Source organism: Trachurus japonicus, chromosome 23 (genome assembly GCF_045865225.1).
Source record: "Trachurus japonicus isolate A0001 chromosome 23, Traja_1.0".
Classification (NCBI taxonomy): Eukaryota; Metazoa; Chordata; class Actinopteri; order Carangiformes; family Carangidae; genus Trachurus; species Trachurus japonicus.
The window spans coordinates 4,919,750-4,939,065 of record NC_140929.1 but is presented as its reverse complement, the minus strand read 5'-3'; the positions used below and the strand labels follow the sequence as shown (position 1 = coordinate 4,939,065).

Sequence of the window (19,316 nt, the reverse complement as noted above, 5' to 3'; positions counted from 1 at the left end):
GGAAGTGGGTTTTTTTTGTCTCTCAGAGCCGCCAAACTGCTACTGTATTCTACCCACAATGCACCACTCACAGCTCGTTGAAAAAGAGAGAACAGACAGACAGACAGACTGGCTAAAGAAATCGTAAAAAAAACAAAAAAAGAAGCCAAAAACATTTGTCGGAGGAAGCTGCAACCTCGTGTTACTAAACGTGAACAACATTTTTTAACTGTTACACAGTTAGAAATGTTAGTGCGACCTCAGTATTCAGACAAGACGGTGAGAGTGAGAGTGGGAAACCCCCTCCCTCCCCCCCTTTAGACCCTTTCCTCCTCCCCTTTTTCCTTTTATTTTGAAAAGTCGAAGGCTCCAGTTGCTTCAGTGCTTGAGTTAAATTAAGCACGGCCGCTGCTGACGGGGTTTAAACTAAACGCCGCGAGGCCGCCGGTCTCTCCGCACACAGACAATTGTTAACATGTAAAAGCTTCGGGGTGCCGTCGTGTAAACAAACAAACAAACAAACACCATCTTCTTCATACAGACACTTGTGCATCTTCTGCAGCTCTTATGTTTTTTTTTGGCTTCTGTCGCTACCCGGGGACTCGTTTCTTTGATATTTGTAAAATATCTTTGAAAGAAATGGCTGCTGCCACTGTATGTTCCAAAATTAAAAAATGCTTCATTTTGAACTCCCTGAAAATGTTTTTGTAAGAAAGAAAGAGAAAAAAAAGATGATTAAAAAATTTTGCTCATTGTGGGCCGTCCTCTTCTGGTGTCTCCGATCACAGGGCAAGAAAATCATGATTCACTGAAGTAGACATGCAAATTACACAATATCTATCTAAAAATAGTTTTATCTTGGTTTAAGTTACTGTATTTATTGGTATATACAGGAATCTTGAAGTTAATTTTAATACCTTTTTAAGACTTTTTCAAGACCTTCTCAATATTTTTCAATACCTCACTGACACTTAAAGCTGTAACCATTTACATCAGTGACACTTTTAACGCAACAGTTTTAGTTTGTGATAAAGACTATAGACAACTATGATACAACAGTATTCAAAATAGGCTGGCAAAGTTTATAAAAAAAAAAACATTGCTCCAAAAACAACGATCTTCTTCTCTTTTTTATGCACCGGTTCATCTTTGTTTTTTAATAAAATGAATAAATTCACACACTTTTACAATGTTTTTAGGACTCAAACTCTTGGACAGCTAATTCAGAAAGAATACCTTCACAATTTAAGACTTTATAAAGTTGTGTAAGGGTCTTAATTTTCCCAAAATTGATTTATCACCTTTTAATAGTTTTCAAGACCCCACGGATACCCTGATGTAAGGAAATACAACTTTAAAAGTTGAAGTGACAGCTAACAATCACACTTTTTACATTGCTGTTTTTGTACATATTTGCTTTACATGTGTTTATTTATTATGCTAAAATAAGCAGCTGCTGGTTTAGCTGGTGAGCTTCATTGTCTTAATGGACAAATGTATAATTAACATATTTATCATAATGTCAAAAGACTGGAAAAAACAACATACATTATATAGCTTCCTAAATATAAATATATACTCATTTGTTATGTGAACTATTAAAAAAGCAACTTGAAAACTCAAGTTTAGACTCATGTCAATACATATTACTATTCCTCGTTATTTTATTGATCAGATAACTAAGGAAAAAAGATTAATTTGTAATTAAATCATTAATTACAGGCAGCCAAAACTCATCTGTCACTACTAGTGGCAGTTTATTCTTATTATCTTATGTTGGATGTTATTTGAATCAGAGGAGTGCAACTTTAGATTTTCCTGTTACATAAATAAAACGTATTCAACAAGTTTCCAGGAATAATGAAATAAAAAAGCAAGAGACAGACATCTTTTGTAGAAAAATGAAAAAATATTCTCATTTATTGAGGTAATTTTCTCTAGAAAAAAATTGAGGTAACAATTTGCATAGTATAACTTCCATAAATTTACACACACCCACACACACACATACATACACACACCCTTGTAGTAGTAAGAAAATGCCAACAAACAATGTCTCACAATGAAGGAAAAAAACAAAATAAAACAAAAACAACATGAAGTGTGCTTTGATATTTCGCTCTGGTGGATAAATCCAGAGGAAACACGATCTGAGGTGGAGATTCTTGTCTTTTCTTTTTTGTACAGTTTTCTCCAGTATGGAGATAAATATAACAATGTAGAAATCTGTATATTTTACTGAACAGCTGGTAAATAAAACACACATACACATACAAACACACACACACCTAATTACTGGTGAACAGTGAAATCTGTCATAACTGCTGGTGTCGAACAGATAGCGGTTGTTATAAAACTTAAAAACAACAGTCAATGGCCTCTTTAAAAAGAAAAAAAAAAAACACCTCTGAGAAGAATTGTATAAAAAATACATTCATTTTCTAAATGCTGGTTGCTGTTTATTTGATATGATCTATAAAAATATATCTTATTTTTTAATTTTCTTTAACAAAAGGGCACTTCTTTTTTTTTTTTTCTAGAGCACTCGTTTCTGTCTGCTTGGTTCAGACTCTGAGAACAGTTACATTCTGGAGCAGAGAGGTGGCAGCATTGAGCCGACAGAAATAATAATAATTATAACATTAATAATAAGAATAATAATTATCCCTTTGGAAACTTTTTCTTTTTTTTCTCCTCAATCAAGTCATTCAAAAAAAAAGAAAGAAAAAAGAAAGAAAAGACGTTGAACTGTTTTGGAAATGCTGAGAGGTTTTTCCAAACATTCCCTCCCCCCCAAGGCTTTGGCTCGAGACAGACCCAGGATTACTTTAGAATAAAAAAATAAAATAAAAAACAGTTTTAAAAACAGAAAAGATTAAGAAAAAAAAAAAAAGATAAAAACAACAACACTGACGACCTGTTGTGCAGACATTAGTGCATTTTCTGGCAGGAATAACGCTTCGATGCAGCCGTGTTTTCCTTTTTTGTTTTGTCTTTTTTTCTTCTTTTTTTTAAAGGGATAGTTCACCATTTTTGGCAAATTGGCCCATTGCCATAATCCCTATAGTCATAGCAGTAGGTTTGTTACCTTTGATTGTCGGTGCAAGCTATTTTTAGAACGGCGGAGCAGAGCCGTGACCTCTGGGATTTCCTGGTTTCCCCTCATCAAACTCATCAAATACACAATCCAACAACTCCACAACGCTCTGGTGGACAAGTTGTGACCTGCACATTCACCACGCTATGAGATAATAACACAACGTTACCAGACAGAGTTGTTTTAGAGGGAAATTCATGCAAAACCGCTGATGTGCGTTGCCTTCAGGGACAGTTTTTCATCAAGCAGTCTCTGTATTTCCCTCTAAAACAACTCTGTCTGGTAACGTTGTGTTAATATCTCATAGCGTGGTGAATGTGCAGGTCACAACTTGTCCACCAGAGCGTTTTGGAGTTGTTGGATTTTGTATTTGATGAGTTTGATGAGGGAAACCAAGAAATCCCATTAGCCTCCGTAGCGTAGCTCTGAGCAGCTCACGGCTCTGCTCCGCCGTTCTAAAAATAGCTTGCACCAACAATTAAAGGTAACAAACCTACTACTCCTGTGACTAATGGGATTATGGCAATGGGCCAATTTGCTAAAATGTTCAAAACTATCCCTTTAAAACCACGTTTGACCTGTTTAAAACACAGGGAGGCCATTTCATTTCTAGATTGAGTCACTGACATTGACATTTGTAATTGTACAACCCTACATCCAGTTCTGTGTTGACTATCTAAAGTGACTGAGAAACATTTCAGTTGTTTCAAAACAAACACTTTTTCTTTTTAGTTTTTTTTTTTACAATCAATCAACGAGCCACCGGCAGACACCAGGTGAATAATAAAAATAATAATAAAAACACACCTGTGCGACCTGTAGAGGACACTTTGTGTGTTTTTGTAGTCACAAAGCCCAGCCGGTGTCTGTTGGCCGCTACTGAGACACATCTTGGCTGATACTCACTCATTTTCTCTCTCTCTTTCTCTCTTTATAATAAAAAATACACCTGTACACAAAAACACAAACGTCACCTTTTTTCTTTTTCTTTTTAAAAAAAATAATACCTACATATAAACACCATATACAAGAAGTTCACAAAGCAGAACCAGGTTTTAAAAAAGGAAGAAAATTAAATCCTCCTCCCTCTTTTGAGTTGAGTTTTTTTTTTTCCTTATTTAGAAAAATAGACTTTTAAAAAAAACCACCGTCCTCCTCTTCCTCCTAAAAATGCCCAAAAAGACAGAGAAGAGAAGAGAGAAAGAGCGATAGGTGGGGTTGTGCTGATATCGCCTCGCTGAGGAGGAGGAAGAGGAGGAGAAAGAGGAGGAGGAAGAGGAGGGTCGTGGTCCTATAGCGGCCGGTCTTTGTCCTGAGTAACTCGCTGTGTGTAGAAGAGGATGTAGGCCTGAGCTCGACAGACCTCGTCCGCCGAACACACGTTCAGCTTAGAGTCATTACAGTGAACCCAGAAGCCTGCGGGAGGAAAAGAAACAAGAATAAACCAATCAATCAATCAATCAATCGATTAATTCATAAATAAATAAATAAATAAATAAATCAATAGTCGGACTGATGAAACGATGGTGACAGTCGCTGTGGGCTTAAAGGGGAAAATTCAGGAGGTTCTGGATCATTCACCAGTGACTGCACAAGTGAAAAAAAAGAGCCTCTGTGGCAATGAATTATGGGAAATGTAGTTTGGTCATTAAAGGGATAGTTCAAAGAAAATTTTTTACGTGTCTTGCCTCACTCCTGAGTCCATGACCAGCAGATAGACACCATCCTTTCGACTGTGCGTGCAGTAACAAGGGAGATAGAGCCGTATCGCCCGTAATTAGCTTAGCTCAAACACTGGAAGTGTATGGGTAGTGTTAGCCTGCCTCCACCTAAAGTCATCAGAGAAACTCTTCGGCAACTCTAAACGGAAACCGGCGGGCCGATCTTCGTCTCAGAGCTGACAAAACTCTCCGGTAAGGCATCTTGAGCGGTCAAATGCCGGTAACGGGACGAGATCGGTCAAAACGGGGGGTTCAAGCAAAGACGGTTTATTTTGGTTCAAGCTAGCTACATCGAGGGTAGGTTAGCTTCCTGTTTCAAAGTAAAAGCACTAATTCAATCATCATGGTTTTCTGTATGTAAAGGGCAACGGGTGTTTTATTTTGTGAAAGTAACCGGAAGTGCGTTGGTCACAACGGCTAGCTTGAGTAGTGCCGAATTCGTCTGAACAAAATTGTAAACAGCTGGTATTTAGACAAATTAACGACACACTGCTGATCTAAACGGCTACTTTCTCGCCTAAAAATGTTTGAAATGTCGATAAAGTGATATATTTACAGACTTTAGAGCTAAAATGAAATCAGCTTCTGACTGCTGAGTTCGGCTCGGGTAGGAGGCAGGCTAACACTACCCATACACTTCCAGTGTTTGAGCTAAGCTAATTACGGGCGATACGGCTCTATCTCCCTTGTTACTGCACGCACAGTCGAAAGGATGGTGTCTATCTGCTGGTCATGGACTCGGGAGTGAGGCAAGACACGAAAAAAAAAAAGTTGGCGTATCCCTTTAAAGGGGGGAAAATTCAGGAGGTTCACCAGCGACTGCACAAGTGAAAAAAATAGCCTCTGTGGCAATGAATTATGGGAAATGTAGTTCGGTCATTAAAGGAAATGAATAAATTATGAACTAATGAATTAAACAGCAGCACAAAGTAAAGAAAGAAAGAAAGAAAAGAGAGAAATGAGCACATTTCAGTTGAGTTAACGCTTCAACAGTCACTCATCTTTTATCACTTTAATTAAAGTCGATAACTTTTTTTATTTTTACGGCTCAAGTTTCATCTCAGTTGAACCGAGATCAGAAGATTAAACAGAAAGAAGAAAAAGTTTTAACATGATCGTTTGATTTGATTTGACCAGGAAAAAAGAAGTGGTATAGCGTTTGTTCACTGTGCTAAAACCAGCAAACTCCATATTGAAGTCTCTAAAATGATGTCAAATGTAAAATAAAAAACTAAATAATTAAAAAGAGTTAAAAATCTAAATTTGTATTTTGGTAATTCAGAATTAATTGTCTAAATAAATGCAGAAGCTGCTCACAATGTTTGACAGAAAAAAGACGAGCAAATCAGAAACAACAACTGGAAACTACTTTTATACTTATACTTACATGTCTTTATGATTTAAATACAAAAAATGTATCTGTAAAGATCGTACGGAAGCGTTTTGCATATAAGTAATTTTTTTTGTTTTGTTTTTCAGAGTAATTTATTTTCCTAGATAGGGATGGGTATTGATAAGAATTTAGCGATTCCGATTCCATTATCGATATTGCTTATCAATTCGATTCCTTATCGATTCTCTTATCGATTCTCATTGGGTGAGGAAATAAAAGAGAAATGGGTTTGTTTGCATTAATGCAGTGGTTCCCAACCTTTTTTGGCTCATGACCCCTTTTGACATCACAAATTTCTGGTGACCCTCAATCAAGATGAGCAAGCTCAGATATTTGTATATGCTGCATTTTATTTGATCTTGATTTATATTCAAGAAAGTGAATGTATAAAGAATATAGTTGTTTAAGATTGTGAAAAATAATTAGTTAAAAAAAAAAAAATTAATCAATTACTAGACATTTAAGGCGATCCCATTTGAATTCCAGGCGACCCCACATGGGGTCCCAACCCCAAGGTTGAAAACACTGTATTAATGGCTCTAACATTAAAAAAGTAGACAGGACCGACCTGCCTGGACAGGTTAACACTAGACCACTGTGGCTGTGGGCAGCTGTGCTCACAGGAGGAATTTAACAATGTTTCCATTTCATGGTTTTTATGCATCTGTATCTTCTCACTAGTTATTGTTTTCATAACGTTCGTTTTTATGCGGAGCGAGTGAGCGAGCGAAAGAGAGAGAGCGCGTGAGAGAAAAGACACAGGGCGTAGCTACCGTTTCACCTGGCTACGAGCAAAACCTGAAACGAGGTGGTTGGAAATGAAGAGAGAAAAACAGAAAGAATAGACATGTAGCCTGTTCAGGAGACGTTGTCCTGTCCTCACGACGTGAGGGAGGGAGGACCGGAGGGTGGCTCTGGCTCACAGGTTAGTGATGAGGAAACGTCACTGTCAGCTGCATCTGTCAGCAGCTCCGCTCCACACAGACACCACACTAACTTTATTTTGTGAGAACAAACGGTGACATGTGGATATAAACACTAAGCACCCTCATTTATAATGAAGATTGATTTTAACGGAGCGTTACGTAACGTCATTAATCAATTAATGCGCGGGTTTCTGAACCAAACGGAATCGATAAGGGAATCGTTAAAGCAGACATGCACACGATTCCAAGAATTGATCCAAGTTGGAACCGGTTCCGAAGAGGAACCGGTTTTCGATTCCCATCCCTATTCCTAGATCTAATTGATCTAGGATCCATGATGAAGTGGAAGCTGACCCATGTCATATAAAGCTCTCTCTCTCCTGAACAATGATGTAGGCTTCAAAAATGGTCATTTCCTCCGTATCCGTAACCAATCGTAAAAGTACGATTTACATTAACAATCTATGGAATTTTATAGTACAAGTCTTTAAAGGTCGTTTTCTCAAAATGAGTTTTTCCTCAGACTCTGGGCCTGAAATCTCAACTTCAGCAGCACTTACAGACACCAAACCTTCCAGTTTGATCCCTTTCTATATTCTGAAGGTTTTTACAGAGGGGATTGTTGATATATCATTCACAGCCTGATTTATACAACATTATTATTCCTAAAAACATGGCGAAATTTGATTTTTTTTTTAGAGCTGGTGACAGTATTTTAGTGATGAAAAGAGATATCCAAAATCCTCCTCTGTAAAAACTTCTGACTCTAATATGTCAACAAAATAAAACAAGAATTTTGAAAGTAGCTTTATCCATTTTTCAGATTTTGGTTCTGGACATGTATGTAAATTAGCGCATATTTCATCAGATATTGCCTCATTTCTATATTTAAACATAAAATTTGACAAAACTTGTAATACAAAAAATATTTGTCTTAATGTGAGTGATAAACTTGGGAAGTTTCATGGTGATATGTGTTTGTTAAAATGTTTACCCTATTCACCTGTAGTATCAGAAAATAAATGTCTCTGAAAAATAGGGGAAAAAATAAATTACCCCGAAAACAGAAAAAGGAAGGTCGATCGATCACATTAGACAGGGTATATACAGGAATCTTGAAGTTAATTTCAATACCTTTTTAAGACTTTTTTAAGACCTTCTCAATATTCATCAGGGACACCTTTAACGTAACAGTTTTAGTTTGTGATAAAGACTATAGAAGACCACTATGATACAACAGAATTCAAAATAGGCTGGGATAATAAATCAAAGGCAGAGTTTATATATATAAAAAAAAAAACATTGCTCCACTCTCAAAACAAAAACAACAATCTTCTTTTCTTTTGTATGTACCGGCTCATCTTTGTTTTTTAATAAAATGAATAAATTCACACACTTTTACAATGTTTTTTAGGACTCAAACTCTTTCAGAAGCTAATTCAGAAAAAATGCCTTCAAAATTTAAGACTTTATAAAGTCGTGAAAAGACTTTTTAATACTTTTTAAGGGTCTTAATTTTCCCAAAATTGATTTATCACCTTTTAATACTTTTCAAGACCCTGCGGATACCCTGATTAGAGCTACAAAAAGAAGCTTCATCTGTTGAGAAATCAATGTGAAAACCCCACTCACTCACCTCCTTCTGTGTTGTAGCAGTAGGCAGTGTAGTGGCCCGAGCCGAAGCCTTTCCCATGATGCATCACCACGGCGGACAGCTCGTACAGGAAGTGCTTGGGGCGCGGCGAGCCCGTGGCGCCGGGGTTGCCGGGGCTGGAGCACGCCGGCTCGCGGCAGCAGTACGGCTCCATGTTGAGCAGCTGGTCGAAGCTGACGTGAACTCCGATCTTCTCCCGGTGGTTCCGCCCAGACCACCTGACGAGACGACAATGAGCAGGTTAAAGGGATAGTTCAACATTTTGGCAAATTGTTCCCATTGCCATAATCGCTATAGTCATAGCAGTAGGTTCGTTACCTTTAATTGTCGGTGCAAGCTGTTTTTAGAACAGCGGAGCAGAGCCGTGAGCTGCTCAGAGCTACGCTACGGAGGCTCATGGGATTTCTTGGTTTCCCTCATCAAACTCATCAAATACACAATCCAACAACTCCATAACGCTCTGGTGGACAAGTTGTGACCTGCACATTCACCACGCTATGAGATAATAACACAACGTTACCACACAGAGTTGTTTTAGAGGGAAATGCAGAGACTGCTTGATGAAAAACTGTCCCTGAAGGCAACGCGCCTCAGTGGTTTTGCATGAATTTCCCTCTAAAACAACTCTGTCTGGTAACGTTCTGTTATTATGTAGTAGTAGTAGTAAACCTTTATTTTACCAGGCAAGAATTGCTAAGAATACATTCTTATTAAGGCAATGGCCTGGTAGGAGGTGAAAGACCTCCTAAGGGCAAGGGAGAGGGGGAGTATAACATTAAAATATAGACAATAAAAGCACATACAACAACAGTTACACAAAAGAAGAAAGAATAGAGACAATAAGCCAACATAATGCAATGACATACCACAAAATGACAGTTAATTTGACGTACAGTGACATACGACAAGTTATGTAAGGACAGAGATACTAAATGTAAAAACAGAGATACTAGACTATTATCTCATAGCGTGGTGAATGTGCAGGTCACAACTTGTCCACCAGAGCGTTGTGGAGTTGTTGGATTGTGTATTTGATGAGTTTGATGAGGGAAACCAAGAAATCCCATAATGAGCCTCCGTAGCGTAGCTCTGAGCAGCTCGCGGCTCTGCTCCGCCGTTCTAAAAACACCTTGCACCGACAATTAAAGGTAACGAACCTACTGCTATTATGACTATAGCGATTATGGCAATGGGAATAATTTAATTTGCCAAAAATGTTGAACTATCCCTTTAAATGAATGAATGAATGAGTCGTGGTCTCTACCTGAAGCGTTTGAGGTGGAGCCGCAGCACCTGAGGCAGCTTGTGGACCATCAGCTGTTTCTGAGCTTCGGTCAGGATGACGGGTTTGGACGAGGAACGGCGCCGAGCAGCTGCACACAGGAAGAAAAAGAGATAGAGAGTCAACAAAAACAATGTAACACAATCATATTAAACACACTAAATTAATGATTAGTGTGTGTGTGTGTGTGTGTGTGTGTGTGTAGATTTTATCCTCGTGTCTGCACATTTGACTTCCTGCTCTGTGTGTCTGACGTTTAAAAACACAAACCATGTGTTTTTGCACTGACCCACTGTTTCCAGCTGCCATGTTTTTATTTCAGTATCTTATTATTTTCTCTTTAAAAGCTTTATAATAACAACAATCTTAAAAAAAAAAAAAAAAAGTTAAAAGTTATAATTTAACTCAGCTCCGGGCGTATTGGCTGTTAACTCGATGACTTTACACCACAGTTATTTTATGTTTTCTTTTTCCACTCTCTCTGACTGAAGGAACCAAGTCTGAAAAGCAACTAAAAGATCTTTTAAACCTCTTTTCATCAGAAGTAAAAACATCTGAGAGTCTAAAACATCTTAAAGGACAATTCCGGGCAAATTCAACTCAGGCTGTATTTTCCTAACATTTTAGGTCTAAAAGAAGGAATCTGAAGATTTTCAGTTTAATTTGCTCCTGTTTTGCGGTTTTTGGTTGTGTCTGTCCCTGCATCGCCACGGCAGCGATGAATGGGAGTGGATGTAAGTTCTGCTGTTTAGGCTGTTTACATCACTCAAAGCCACATTTTTTTTCCACAGACAGCGTCAGATGGCTACTCAAACATATTGTTTGAGTAAAATGAACGTTTGTGTTTCATTCTATAAACTACTGATAACAATTTCTCCCAAAAATTACAACTGGTCAAAATAACAAAAAAAGATGCAGTGTTTTCAGACCTCAAATAATGCAAAGAAAACAAGTTGATATTCATTTTTAAACAGACCACTAATGTTTTAATTTAGGAGGAGTTCAGATTAATATAGATGGAATTTTAATCATGCAGCAGCAGTGATTGTTTACTGATTTAGTGATTATTTACTGATGCATATGTTATAGTTCTAAGATTTTCTATTAAAATAAAGCCAATAATGACATTTTTTGTATTCTCTTTTTATTTGGAAAAGTACCGAAAAGTATCGAAAAACATGTTGGTACCGATACCGGTACCAAAATGTTGGTATCGTGACAACACTATCTTGAAGTGTACATTTTTTTCCACAAACAGCATCAGATGGGTACTCAAACATGCGCCGAGAAGTTTTTTTTACTTGAAGCAAAACAGGAGCAATTAAACTGAAAATCTTCAGATTCCTTCTTTTAGACCTAAAATGTTAGGAAAATACAGCCTTACAGAGTTGAATTTGCCCGGAATTGTCCTTTAATAAATGTGCAGGAAGTGGAACATTTAGATGGTAGAAGGTCGTGCTCGTTATTAATCCCTCATACGAATGTGTTTATATACATCAGTGTGAAATATCCGACATAAATCTTAAGAGGATAAACCGTGTGTCTGTGCGTGTTTATACGTTTAAAGTTTAAACTCTCCACTCACAGTTGCACTGGTCGCAGGCGTAGATGTTTCCCTCCAGCGCTTCGGTCTCCGTGAACTTGGCCAGCATCTCCGTCAGGTGGCACGAGGCCTGCGCCGCCGACTCCCTGCTGTTGCTGTGGTAACGCTCCGGGAACTCCAGCGACAGATCCCAGAACGGCTCCACGGTGTTGGAGCGGTGGTCGCACGCCAAGCACGTCACCTGCACGAGAGAGAGAGCGAGGGATGTAATCTAACATTTGTCTAAATATTTGTCACTACAAACTTCGCTATCTGAACAGAATTCGAATTATTTAAAGGGATAGTTCAACATTTTGGCAAACTGGCCCATTGCCATAATCCCTATAGTCATAGCAGTAGGTTCGTTACCTTTAATTGTCGGTGCAAGCTGTTTTTAGAACCGGGCCGGTGTTTCACAACCCTCCGTCAACCGAATCATAACTGCTGACGGTTACAAAGCCTCATCACGGCACCTAATTATTATTTCCCAAACACTAAGGTTTAGGTGTGATTAAAAGAGCATTTTATGAGATCGCTGGGTTTTCTGACGTGATCGACCATATGACTGACTGTAGCCACGTGCGTCTGAAGCCTCCATCCACCAATGACTACGCTTGTAATCAAATCAGTCTTTTTTTTCATGTTGGTGCTGTTAGGCAGCAGCAAATGCGTATTGTGTTTCTTCATAAATAAAAGGTTATCTACATACAAATAGAACAGTGAATCACTGAATCAGAACTGAAAAGGATCTGAGTGCTTAATTATAATATTCAGGTGTCTGTGAACATTATTAATTGGTGCAGTCATTTATGGTCAGTAAGTTTTGATAAAACAATCTGCCTTGAGTCCATATTTATATCATAATACAGTTTGTTTTCTTCAGTGATCTGTGATGGATATAAATTGAAAATGTGATTACATGGATTGTGGGCTGTCAGCCTATTGTAATGCAATCATTTCCACCAAATATATGTAGTTATATAGGCTAATATATAATTATATATAATTCAGCAATAAATATTTGATGTTTCAATTTGATTTCGAATCGTGTGGCCCTTCACTCACTTTATCGGAGTCAGTGTGGCCCTCTGGAAAAAATAATTGCCCACCCCTGGTTTAACTACTACTGGGTTTTGCGACCCCCCCGAACTCCCTGAACCCCCTCGCTGCACACACACAGCCGCCTCTGTTCAGCCTGAGCAGGTGTCACAGTTCGTGCTCGGCCTCCACAAGTCGACACCAATCCCTCGTCCTCAGACTAACCCTCCAACACACTCCCAGAAACCTCCTCCTCCTCTATCAGACACTCGATACGACGACGACGGGGAAAGCCCAACAGATTCAAAGTCCAAGACGAGAGCAAGTGTTTTATCATTTTATAATATCATCAGCTGATCTCGGGTCAGTGAGTTTTACGACCAGGACGCAGAATAAAAACCCGAGTAATAAAGCGAGTCTGTTACTCATTGTTTGGAAAAATAGAAGTGAAACTATTACACCGACACATCAATACAACATTATTTTATCATCATTAATACTATTTTATATTTTAATTCTGCTTTATAGTATGTCTTATCCTGTATTGTAAAACTATGATAGAAAGAAAAAATCCCAAATAACCCATGTATCCCAGTGCTGAGGGCTTGAACAATGCGAGTAAGAAAGAATACGAGAACCGACAATAGAAAAGAATAAAAATAGCAATAAAACCAAAAATCAACGACAGTATGAGATTAAAATCAAACCATAAAAATAAAAATAACCTTGAAATTATAAGACTCATGTCGGTGCTGGAAGCTCAACCGTCACTTGAGGATTTAAAGCGAGAAACAAAATCCATCAGCACCGGTTTAATCTGATTTGGGAGTTAAGCCGTTTTTCCCCCTCATATGAATCCAGACGACGCCAACGTCTGATTGGCTGCTTGTGCGGTCGGTCGCACCTTCTAGAAAATTCATTCAGTCACTATTTGGTTCAGGTGAAAAGGTGGTGGTGACGTCATTAACACACTCAGCAAAGTACTGAACAGACTTTGCACTGTCAGATTGAGGTGCGTTTAAAGTGATAGTTCAACATTTTGGCAAATTGTCCCATTGCCATAATCCCTATAGTCATAGCAGTATAGGTTCGTTGTCGGTGTAAGCTATTTTTAGAACGGCGGAGCAGAGCCGTGAGCTGCTCAGAGCTACGCTTCGTCGGAGGCTAATGGGATTTCTTGGTTTCCCTCATCAAACTCATCAAATACACAATCCAACAACTCCACAACGCTCTGGTGGACAAGTTGTGACCTGCACATTCACCACGCTATGACACAACGTTACCAGACAGAGTTGTTTTAGAGGTAAATATAGAGACTGATGATGAAAAACTGTCCCTGAAGGCAACGCGCATCAGCGGTTTTGCATGAATTTACCTCTAAAACAACTCTCTAAAAGGTAACCCCTTTTATTTACAGGCTGCTAATGTCAAGAAATAGCGTAGTAAATTTTATGTTTTCCATAAAGGCAAAAGATTGCACGTGCTTTTCTTTTCTTTTATCCTTTTCAGCTTCTACAAATTAAGGTTTTCCTCCTCATACCTAAAAAACTAAAACTAATTTTGAACACTTGTTGACCTAAACTGAAATTAAAAACCAAACCGAAAGGCGAAATAAAAAATAAAAGCTAATGAAAATTTAAAAACTATTATAACCTTGACTCCAGCTTTTGTGTGTGTGTTTGTGTCGTACCTGGCTGAGCAGCTGGCCGTGGAAGATGGTGTTGACGACGCTGAGCACCTGCTTGATGAGTCGTTTCTGCGTCTGCGGGACGCCGCCGCCACCGCCGCCACCGCCACCGCCAGCGGCCGTGGTCGTGGTCGTCGTGTGCGTGCCGGTGCTCTCCAGCTCGTGCTGCACCTTGTCCAGCAGCTCGCACAGGAACTCCTGCGCGTCCTGCTGCGCGTAGCCGCGGAACGCCGGGATCAGCTGCCACACCGAGTGCAGCATGGCGAACGGCGACACCAGCGCCCACTTCCCCGACCACATCACCTGGAACAGCGTGTGCAGCTCGTGGCACAGCGAGATGTGCTTCGAGCTCGGCTCTTTGGGTTGGATCAGCTCCATGCTGCGCGCCCGCGACGACGCCCCGCCGCTAAGCCCCGCCCCCGAGCCGCCGGCGCCGAGCCCCTTCCTCTGGGACAGGAGAGACGGCGACTGGGACGAGGCCTTGCCCGCCAGCTGGCCGTGGACGGCGGACGCCAGCAGCTCCAGCGCCTGCGTGAGGTCGAGGCGCAGGAAGCACTCCCTGAAGGCAAAGGCAAAGTTTATTTGTATAGCACATTTTTCACACAAAGTAAAACCACAAATTCTATCGTCATGGTTTTCTGTATGTCAAGGGCAACGGGTGTTTTATTTTGTGAAAGCAACCGGAGGTGCGTTGGTCACAACGGCTAGCTTGAGTAGTGCCAAATTCGTCCGAACAAAAAAACGGCTACTTTCTCGCCTAAAAATGTTTGAAATGTCAAAAAAAGTGATATATTTACAGAGTTTAGAGCTAAAATGAAATCAGCTTCTGACGCTGATTTCGGCGAGTAGGAGGCAGGCTAACACTACCCATACACTTCCAGTGTTTGAGCTAAGCTAATTACGGGCGATACGGCTCTATCTCCCTTGTTACTGCACGCACAGTCGAAAGGATGCTGTCTATCTGCTGGTCATGGACTCGGGAGTGAGGCAAGACACACAAAAAAAAAATGTTTGTGTATCCCTTTAAGTAGGATTCAAACCAGTTTAGACCAGTCCTACCTGAAGACGAGGAGGTGGCTCAGCACCTGCAGGATGGAGTTCATGTAGCAGGTGTTGCCGAGATTCCTCAGCCCCGTCACGCCGGGCGTCACCGTCGGCCGCCGTTTAAAGGGGGAGCCGCCGCCCTGTTTGGCGGTCTGGCGGCGGCGCTGAGGCGGCGGTGGCGTCTGGGCGGCGCGGGGGGTCGCCGATGGCGTTTTGGGCTTCGATTTGGCGCCGGAGGATCGGCTACGGAGCTTGGGAGCGGGTTGGGGCTTTTTCGTCCGTGCAGGTTTTTTGGGAGTAGCAGCAGCAGCGGCGGCGGGACTTTGCGTGCGCGGCCGGCGGGCGGGCGTTGGCGGCACAGCTTCGGGTTTCGCTTTGTTGCGTGTCCTCCGAGGAATCGTCGGCGTCGCGACCGCGGCCTCCGCGACTCTCTGGCTCTTCCGACGTAACCGGCGACTCTTCCTCACGGGCGCGTTCTCCAGCTCCTCCTGCAGCTGCCTCTTCATCGCTCGCCGCCGCTCCCGCGCCTCGCGCTTCTGCTCCTCCTCCTCCTCCCTCCTCCTCTCCTCCTCCTCCCGTTTCTGTCCGCACTCGGTCAGCGCGAACCAGAAGCGAAACACGCGTCCCATCAGCGCGCGGCGGCGGTGCCACAGCGCCGTGAACATCCTGTCCTCGTCCCTCAGCTGCAGCTCGCGGGCGCCGGACGGGATGAGCGCGGCGGCGGCGTCCGCGGCGCTGGCGGCGGAGCGGAGCGTGCGTCCGCTGCGCGTCGTGACCTCGTAGCGTTGGCTCTGGATGGCGCTGAGCGTGCTACGGAGCAGCTTGAGGTCTCCCGTGGCGTTGTCGTTCAGCACGTAGTCGTCGCACAGGTAGCAAAAGACGTACAGTTCGTTGACCTCCATCGCCAGCGGGTGGCGCTGCTGCTGGAAGTGCTGCAGCGCGTGCTCCTCGATGTAGCGGCCGCACGCCACGTGAGCGCAGCCCAGACACGCCCATATGGACTCGGAGGTGTTGCAGTCGACGCAGTGCCACTTCTGGGGGTTGAGGATGGAGTGGTCGGGGGCGAGCCGCAGCCGCCCCACATGCTTGCACCTGTCCATTAATTACACACAGTCGGCAGTCAGTCACGTCAGTCAGTCGGACAGCAACTGACGGTCCGTGTGTGTGTGTGCGTGCGTGAGTCTGTGTGTGTGTGCGCGCGCGTGTCAACGTTTCACACCGGCTTCATATCACCATGGTGACCACGGCGAGCTGAGAAATGGGACCCATCCAGGGCATGGTGGTGTCTGCAGCAAAGAGAGAGACAGAGAGAGAGATTAAAAACAAGTGTGAGTTTACATTTATAAAGTTTTTAAAGATTGAAGAAAATGTTTCTCCATCGCTGCGGATTTGTTCTTTTCCTTCACACAGAATAAAAGTATAATCTCAAACCAACGACTTCTAAACCTCCAGTGTAGGGATGTCACCATTATAGATTTTCTTATTATTGTCAGAGAAATAATCACGGTGTTACAATTATCACAATTATTATTCAGACTGTAAGACCACAACAGTCTTCTACTGAAAAGAGAAAGCTTTTATATCTTTACCCTCCAAACACTATACTAACCCCCAGAGGCCTGAACCAGGAGTATGATACCAAGCATTTTCCTAAAAGCAGTCTCCTAAAAACAGGATTTTAATATTTGTTCTGTAACTTTAATGATTTTTTTATATGTGATGTTGGTTGTTTATGCATTTGTATCCATTTTGGATTATATACACGTTTTTTCTTTCTCTCATGATGATGAATTTTTTGACTATAAATGGGTTCCCACTGATTATATACTATGTATGTGATTGTGTGTTTTTCTTAGCCCAATTGTTGAATGACAGTGTATGATGTTATGTTGTATATTTAAAAGATTTTCTATATTTAAAAATTGTTAAACTTTTCCACTGGTTAACACAGTGAGATAACTTTAAGCTGAAGGATGTCCTCACCTTCAGGCTTGCCCCTTTTCACCCAATTGGACCACACATCAATACACCTGTGACCCTATATATAGATGTGAGCGGGCATCTCTCTCTTTTTTCTAAAACAAGTAATTGTGACATCCCTAGTACTCCAGTGATTCTGTTTTATGAGGCCACAGCTTCACAATCACACACAGTCCAGTGGCAAGCTGCCAGCGGGCCGAGGCCGAGGACGGAGCATTAATAATAATATTTCCCTACAGGAAAATCACCGGTTGATAAACACGACTTCACTTCACCGCACTTGAGTGTTGCCAGACACTTCCACTCTTGAAAAAACCCAGGAAGGTAACGTGGTGGTGTGGTGTGTGTGTGGAGTGGACTGTTAAAACCTGAATGTGAGAACGTCAACAATTACAAACCTCCAGAATTAGTCACTTGACGGTATGCAGAGTGATTTATAGAGTATGTAAGCTTTTAATTCACAAGGTTTAGGTTTATTTATTTAGCACACATTTATATTCAATGGTGCACGGAGGGAATGAAGCCGTTTGCCTTGTATATAAGTTCCACCCCTATAACAAATTACAAGACAAATTTCTATGGCTAACAAATAAATATAGGGAAAAAAGGAGATAAAGTGCATACATAATCAACGTTATATGAGCAAAATGAACAAAAATGAGAAAAAAATGGAGAGATAAAGAACAAAGGAATCAGTAACAAATAGAGAGAATAGAAATAAGGTAGGCCTATACATTAATTGAAATCATAAAAAGACAGAGTAAGGATGTGGGATATGGAGAGAGCGGGAAAGTCAAGAGAAGTTGAGATGTATTTTTAGCTGCTTTTTAAAAAGTGGATAGGAAGAAATGGATCTTAGTGAAGTCCATTCCAAAAAATAGGACCTCTATACGACATATTAAACTGATGGTGTGATGTGCGGTTAAAGGGTAAATATAAAGTAAGATTATTACTGTGTCTAGTACGGTGAGAATGTGCATTATGAGTGAAGGCAAAGAAATTTTGAAAAGTGACAGGGAGATCTTGATTCCTGTAAATAAACTTGTGAATAAACAAACAAATCTGATAGTTATTCAGTTTGTGAATTGGTAGAATTAGAGAATACTTTGTGAATAATAGTGGTGTTGACGAAGCATATCTGTTTGAATGCGAGATGAATCTTAAAGCAGAAGTAAGCGATCCGGTCGTTTTGGCTAATGCTGCGTTCCAGGCAGGCTTTTGAAATCGTAAATTACAGCTTCAAGTCACGACTTAGTAGCATTCCAGGCAACCCACTCGTGTTTCTCCGACCTGTTTTACCTGTGAAAGTCACTATAACGGCCACTCGTAACTTCTGACCCGTGAACTCGTACCAGATCGAACTGGTACGAGTTCGATCGGAAAAACACGAGTTACAGGTTGCCTTGAACGCACCATAACGTCTTGTCAGCCGATGGAGTTAGCAGCCCCCGCCCTCGTCATGGATCTATTGGTCCTCGTCCCTACGTCACCACATTCAGGCGCATCCCTTGGCTGCACACATAGCCCTGCATGCCGTTCTCTCTCCTCATTGGATAAAACTTGTAGGATACGAGAAAAGTTTTCTCCTGGGCTCAGAGCAGAGCAGAGTGACTGACAGACCCGTGTTTCAGACCAAACACTCTATGTAAGTGATTGCTGTCGGAAGATATAACTATTTAAGACTTATATTAACACAAAAATATCGCTTACTTCTGCTTTAAGAACCTCTTCTGAATAGTACATACTGTAATTTCTTGAGATGTGTAGGAGATGTAGCCGCCCAGATACAGTACAGTAGTTCAAGTAAGAAAACAGAGACGAACGAACAACTAAACCTAAACAATCGGTCGTCTCTGGCTTCTCTCCACCTCCCCTGACAAAAGTGGGGATCCTTAAGTGGGCTGAGCACTATCAAACCACCACCACCTCCTCC

The 19,316-nt window shown here is 41.2% G+C and overlaps 1 protein-coding gene across 1 annotated transcript in view; it reads right to left on the bottom strand.

The window, feature by feature from the left end:
• Positions 1 to 4,343: 4,343 nt before the first annotated feature.
• Positions 4,344 to 19,316, bottom strand: part of usp44 (ubiquitin specific peptidase 44) — a 16,960-nt gene continuing 1,987 nt past the window's right edge. Inside the window, exons 2-7 of the mRNA XM_085769447.1 lie at positions 15,419 to 16,689; positions 14,363 to 14,918; positions 11,638 to 11,836; positions 10,035 to 10,143; positions 8,753 to 8,988; positions 4,344 to 4,492 (exon numbers count right to left, since the gene is read on the bottom strand). Coding sequence (XP_085625573.1) covers positions 4,368 to 4,492; positions 8,753 to 8,988; positions 10,035 to 10,143; positions 11,638 to 11,836; positions 14,363 to 14,918; positions 15,419 to 16,503 — 2,310 coding nt within the window. The 5' untranslated portion in view covers positions 16,504 to 16,689 and the 3' untranslated portion in view covers positions 4,344 to 4,367. The remainder of the gene's footprint in view (positions 4,493 to 8,752; positions 8,989 to 10,034; positions 10,144 to 11,637; positions 11,837 to 14,362; positions 14,919 to 15,418; positions 16,690 to 19,316) is intronic.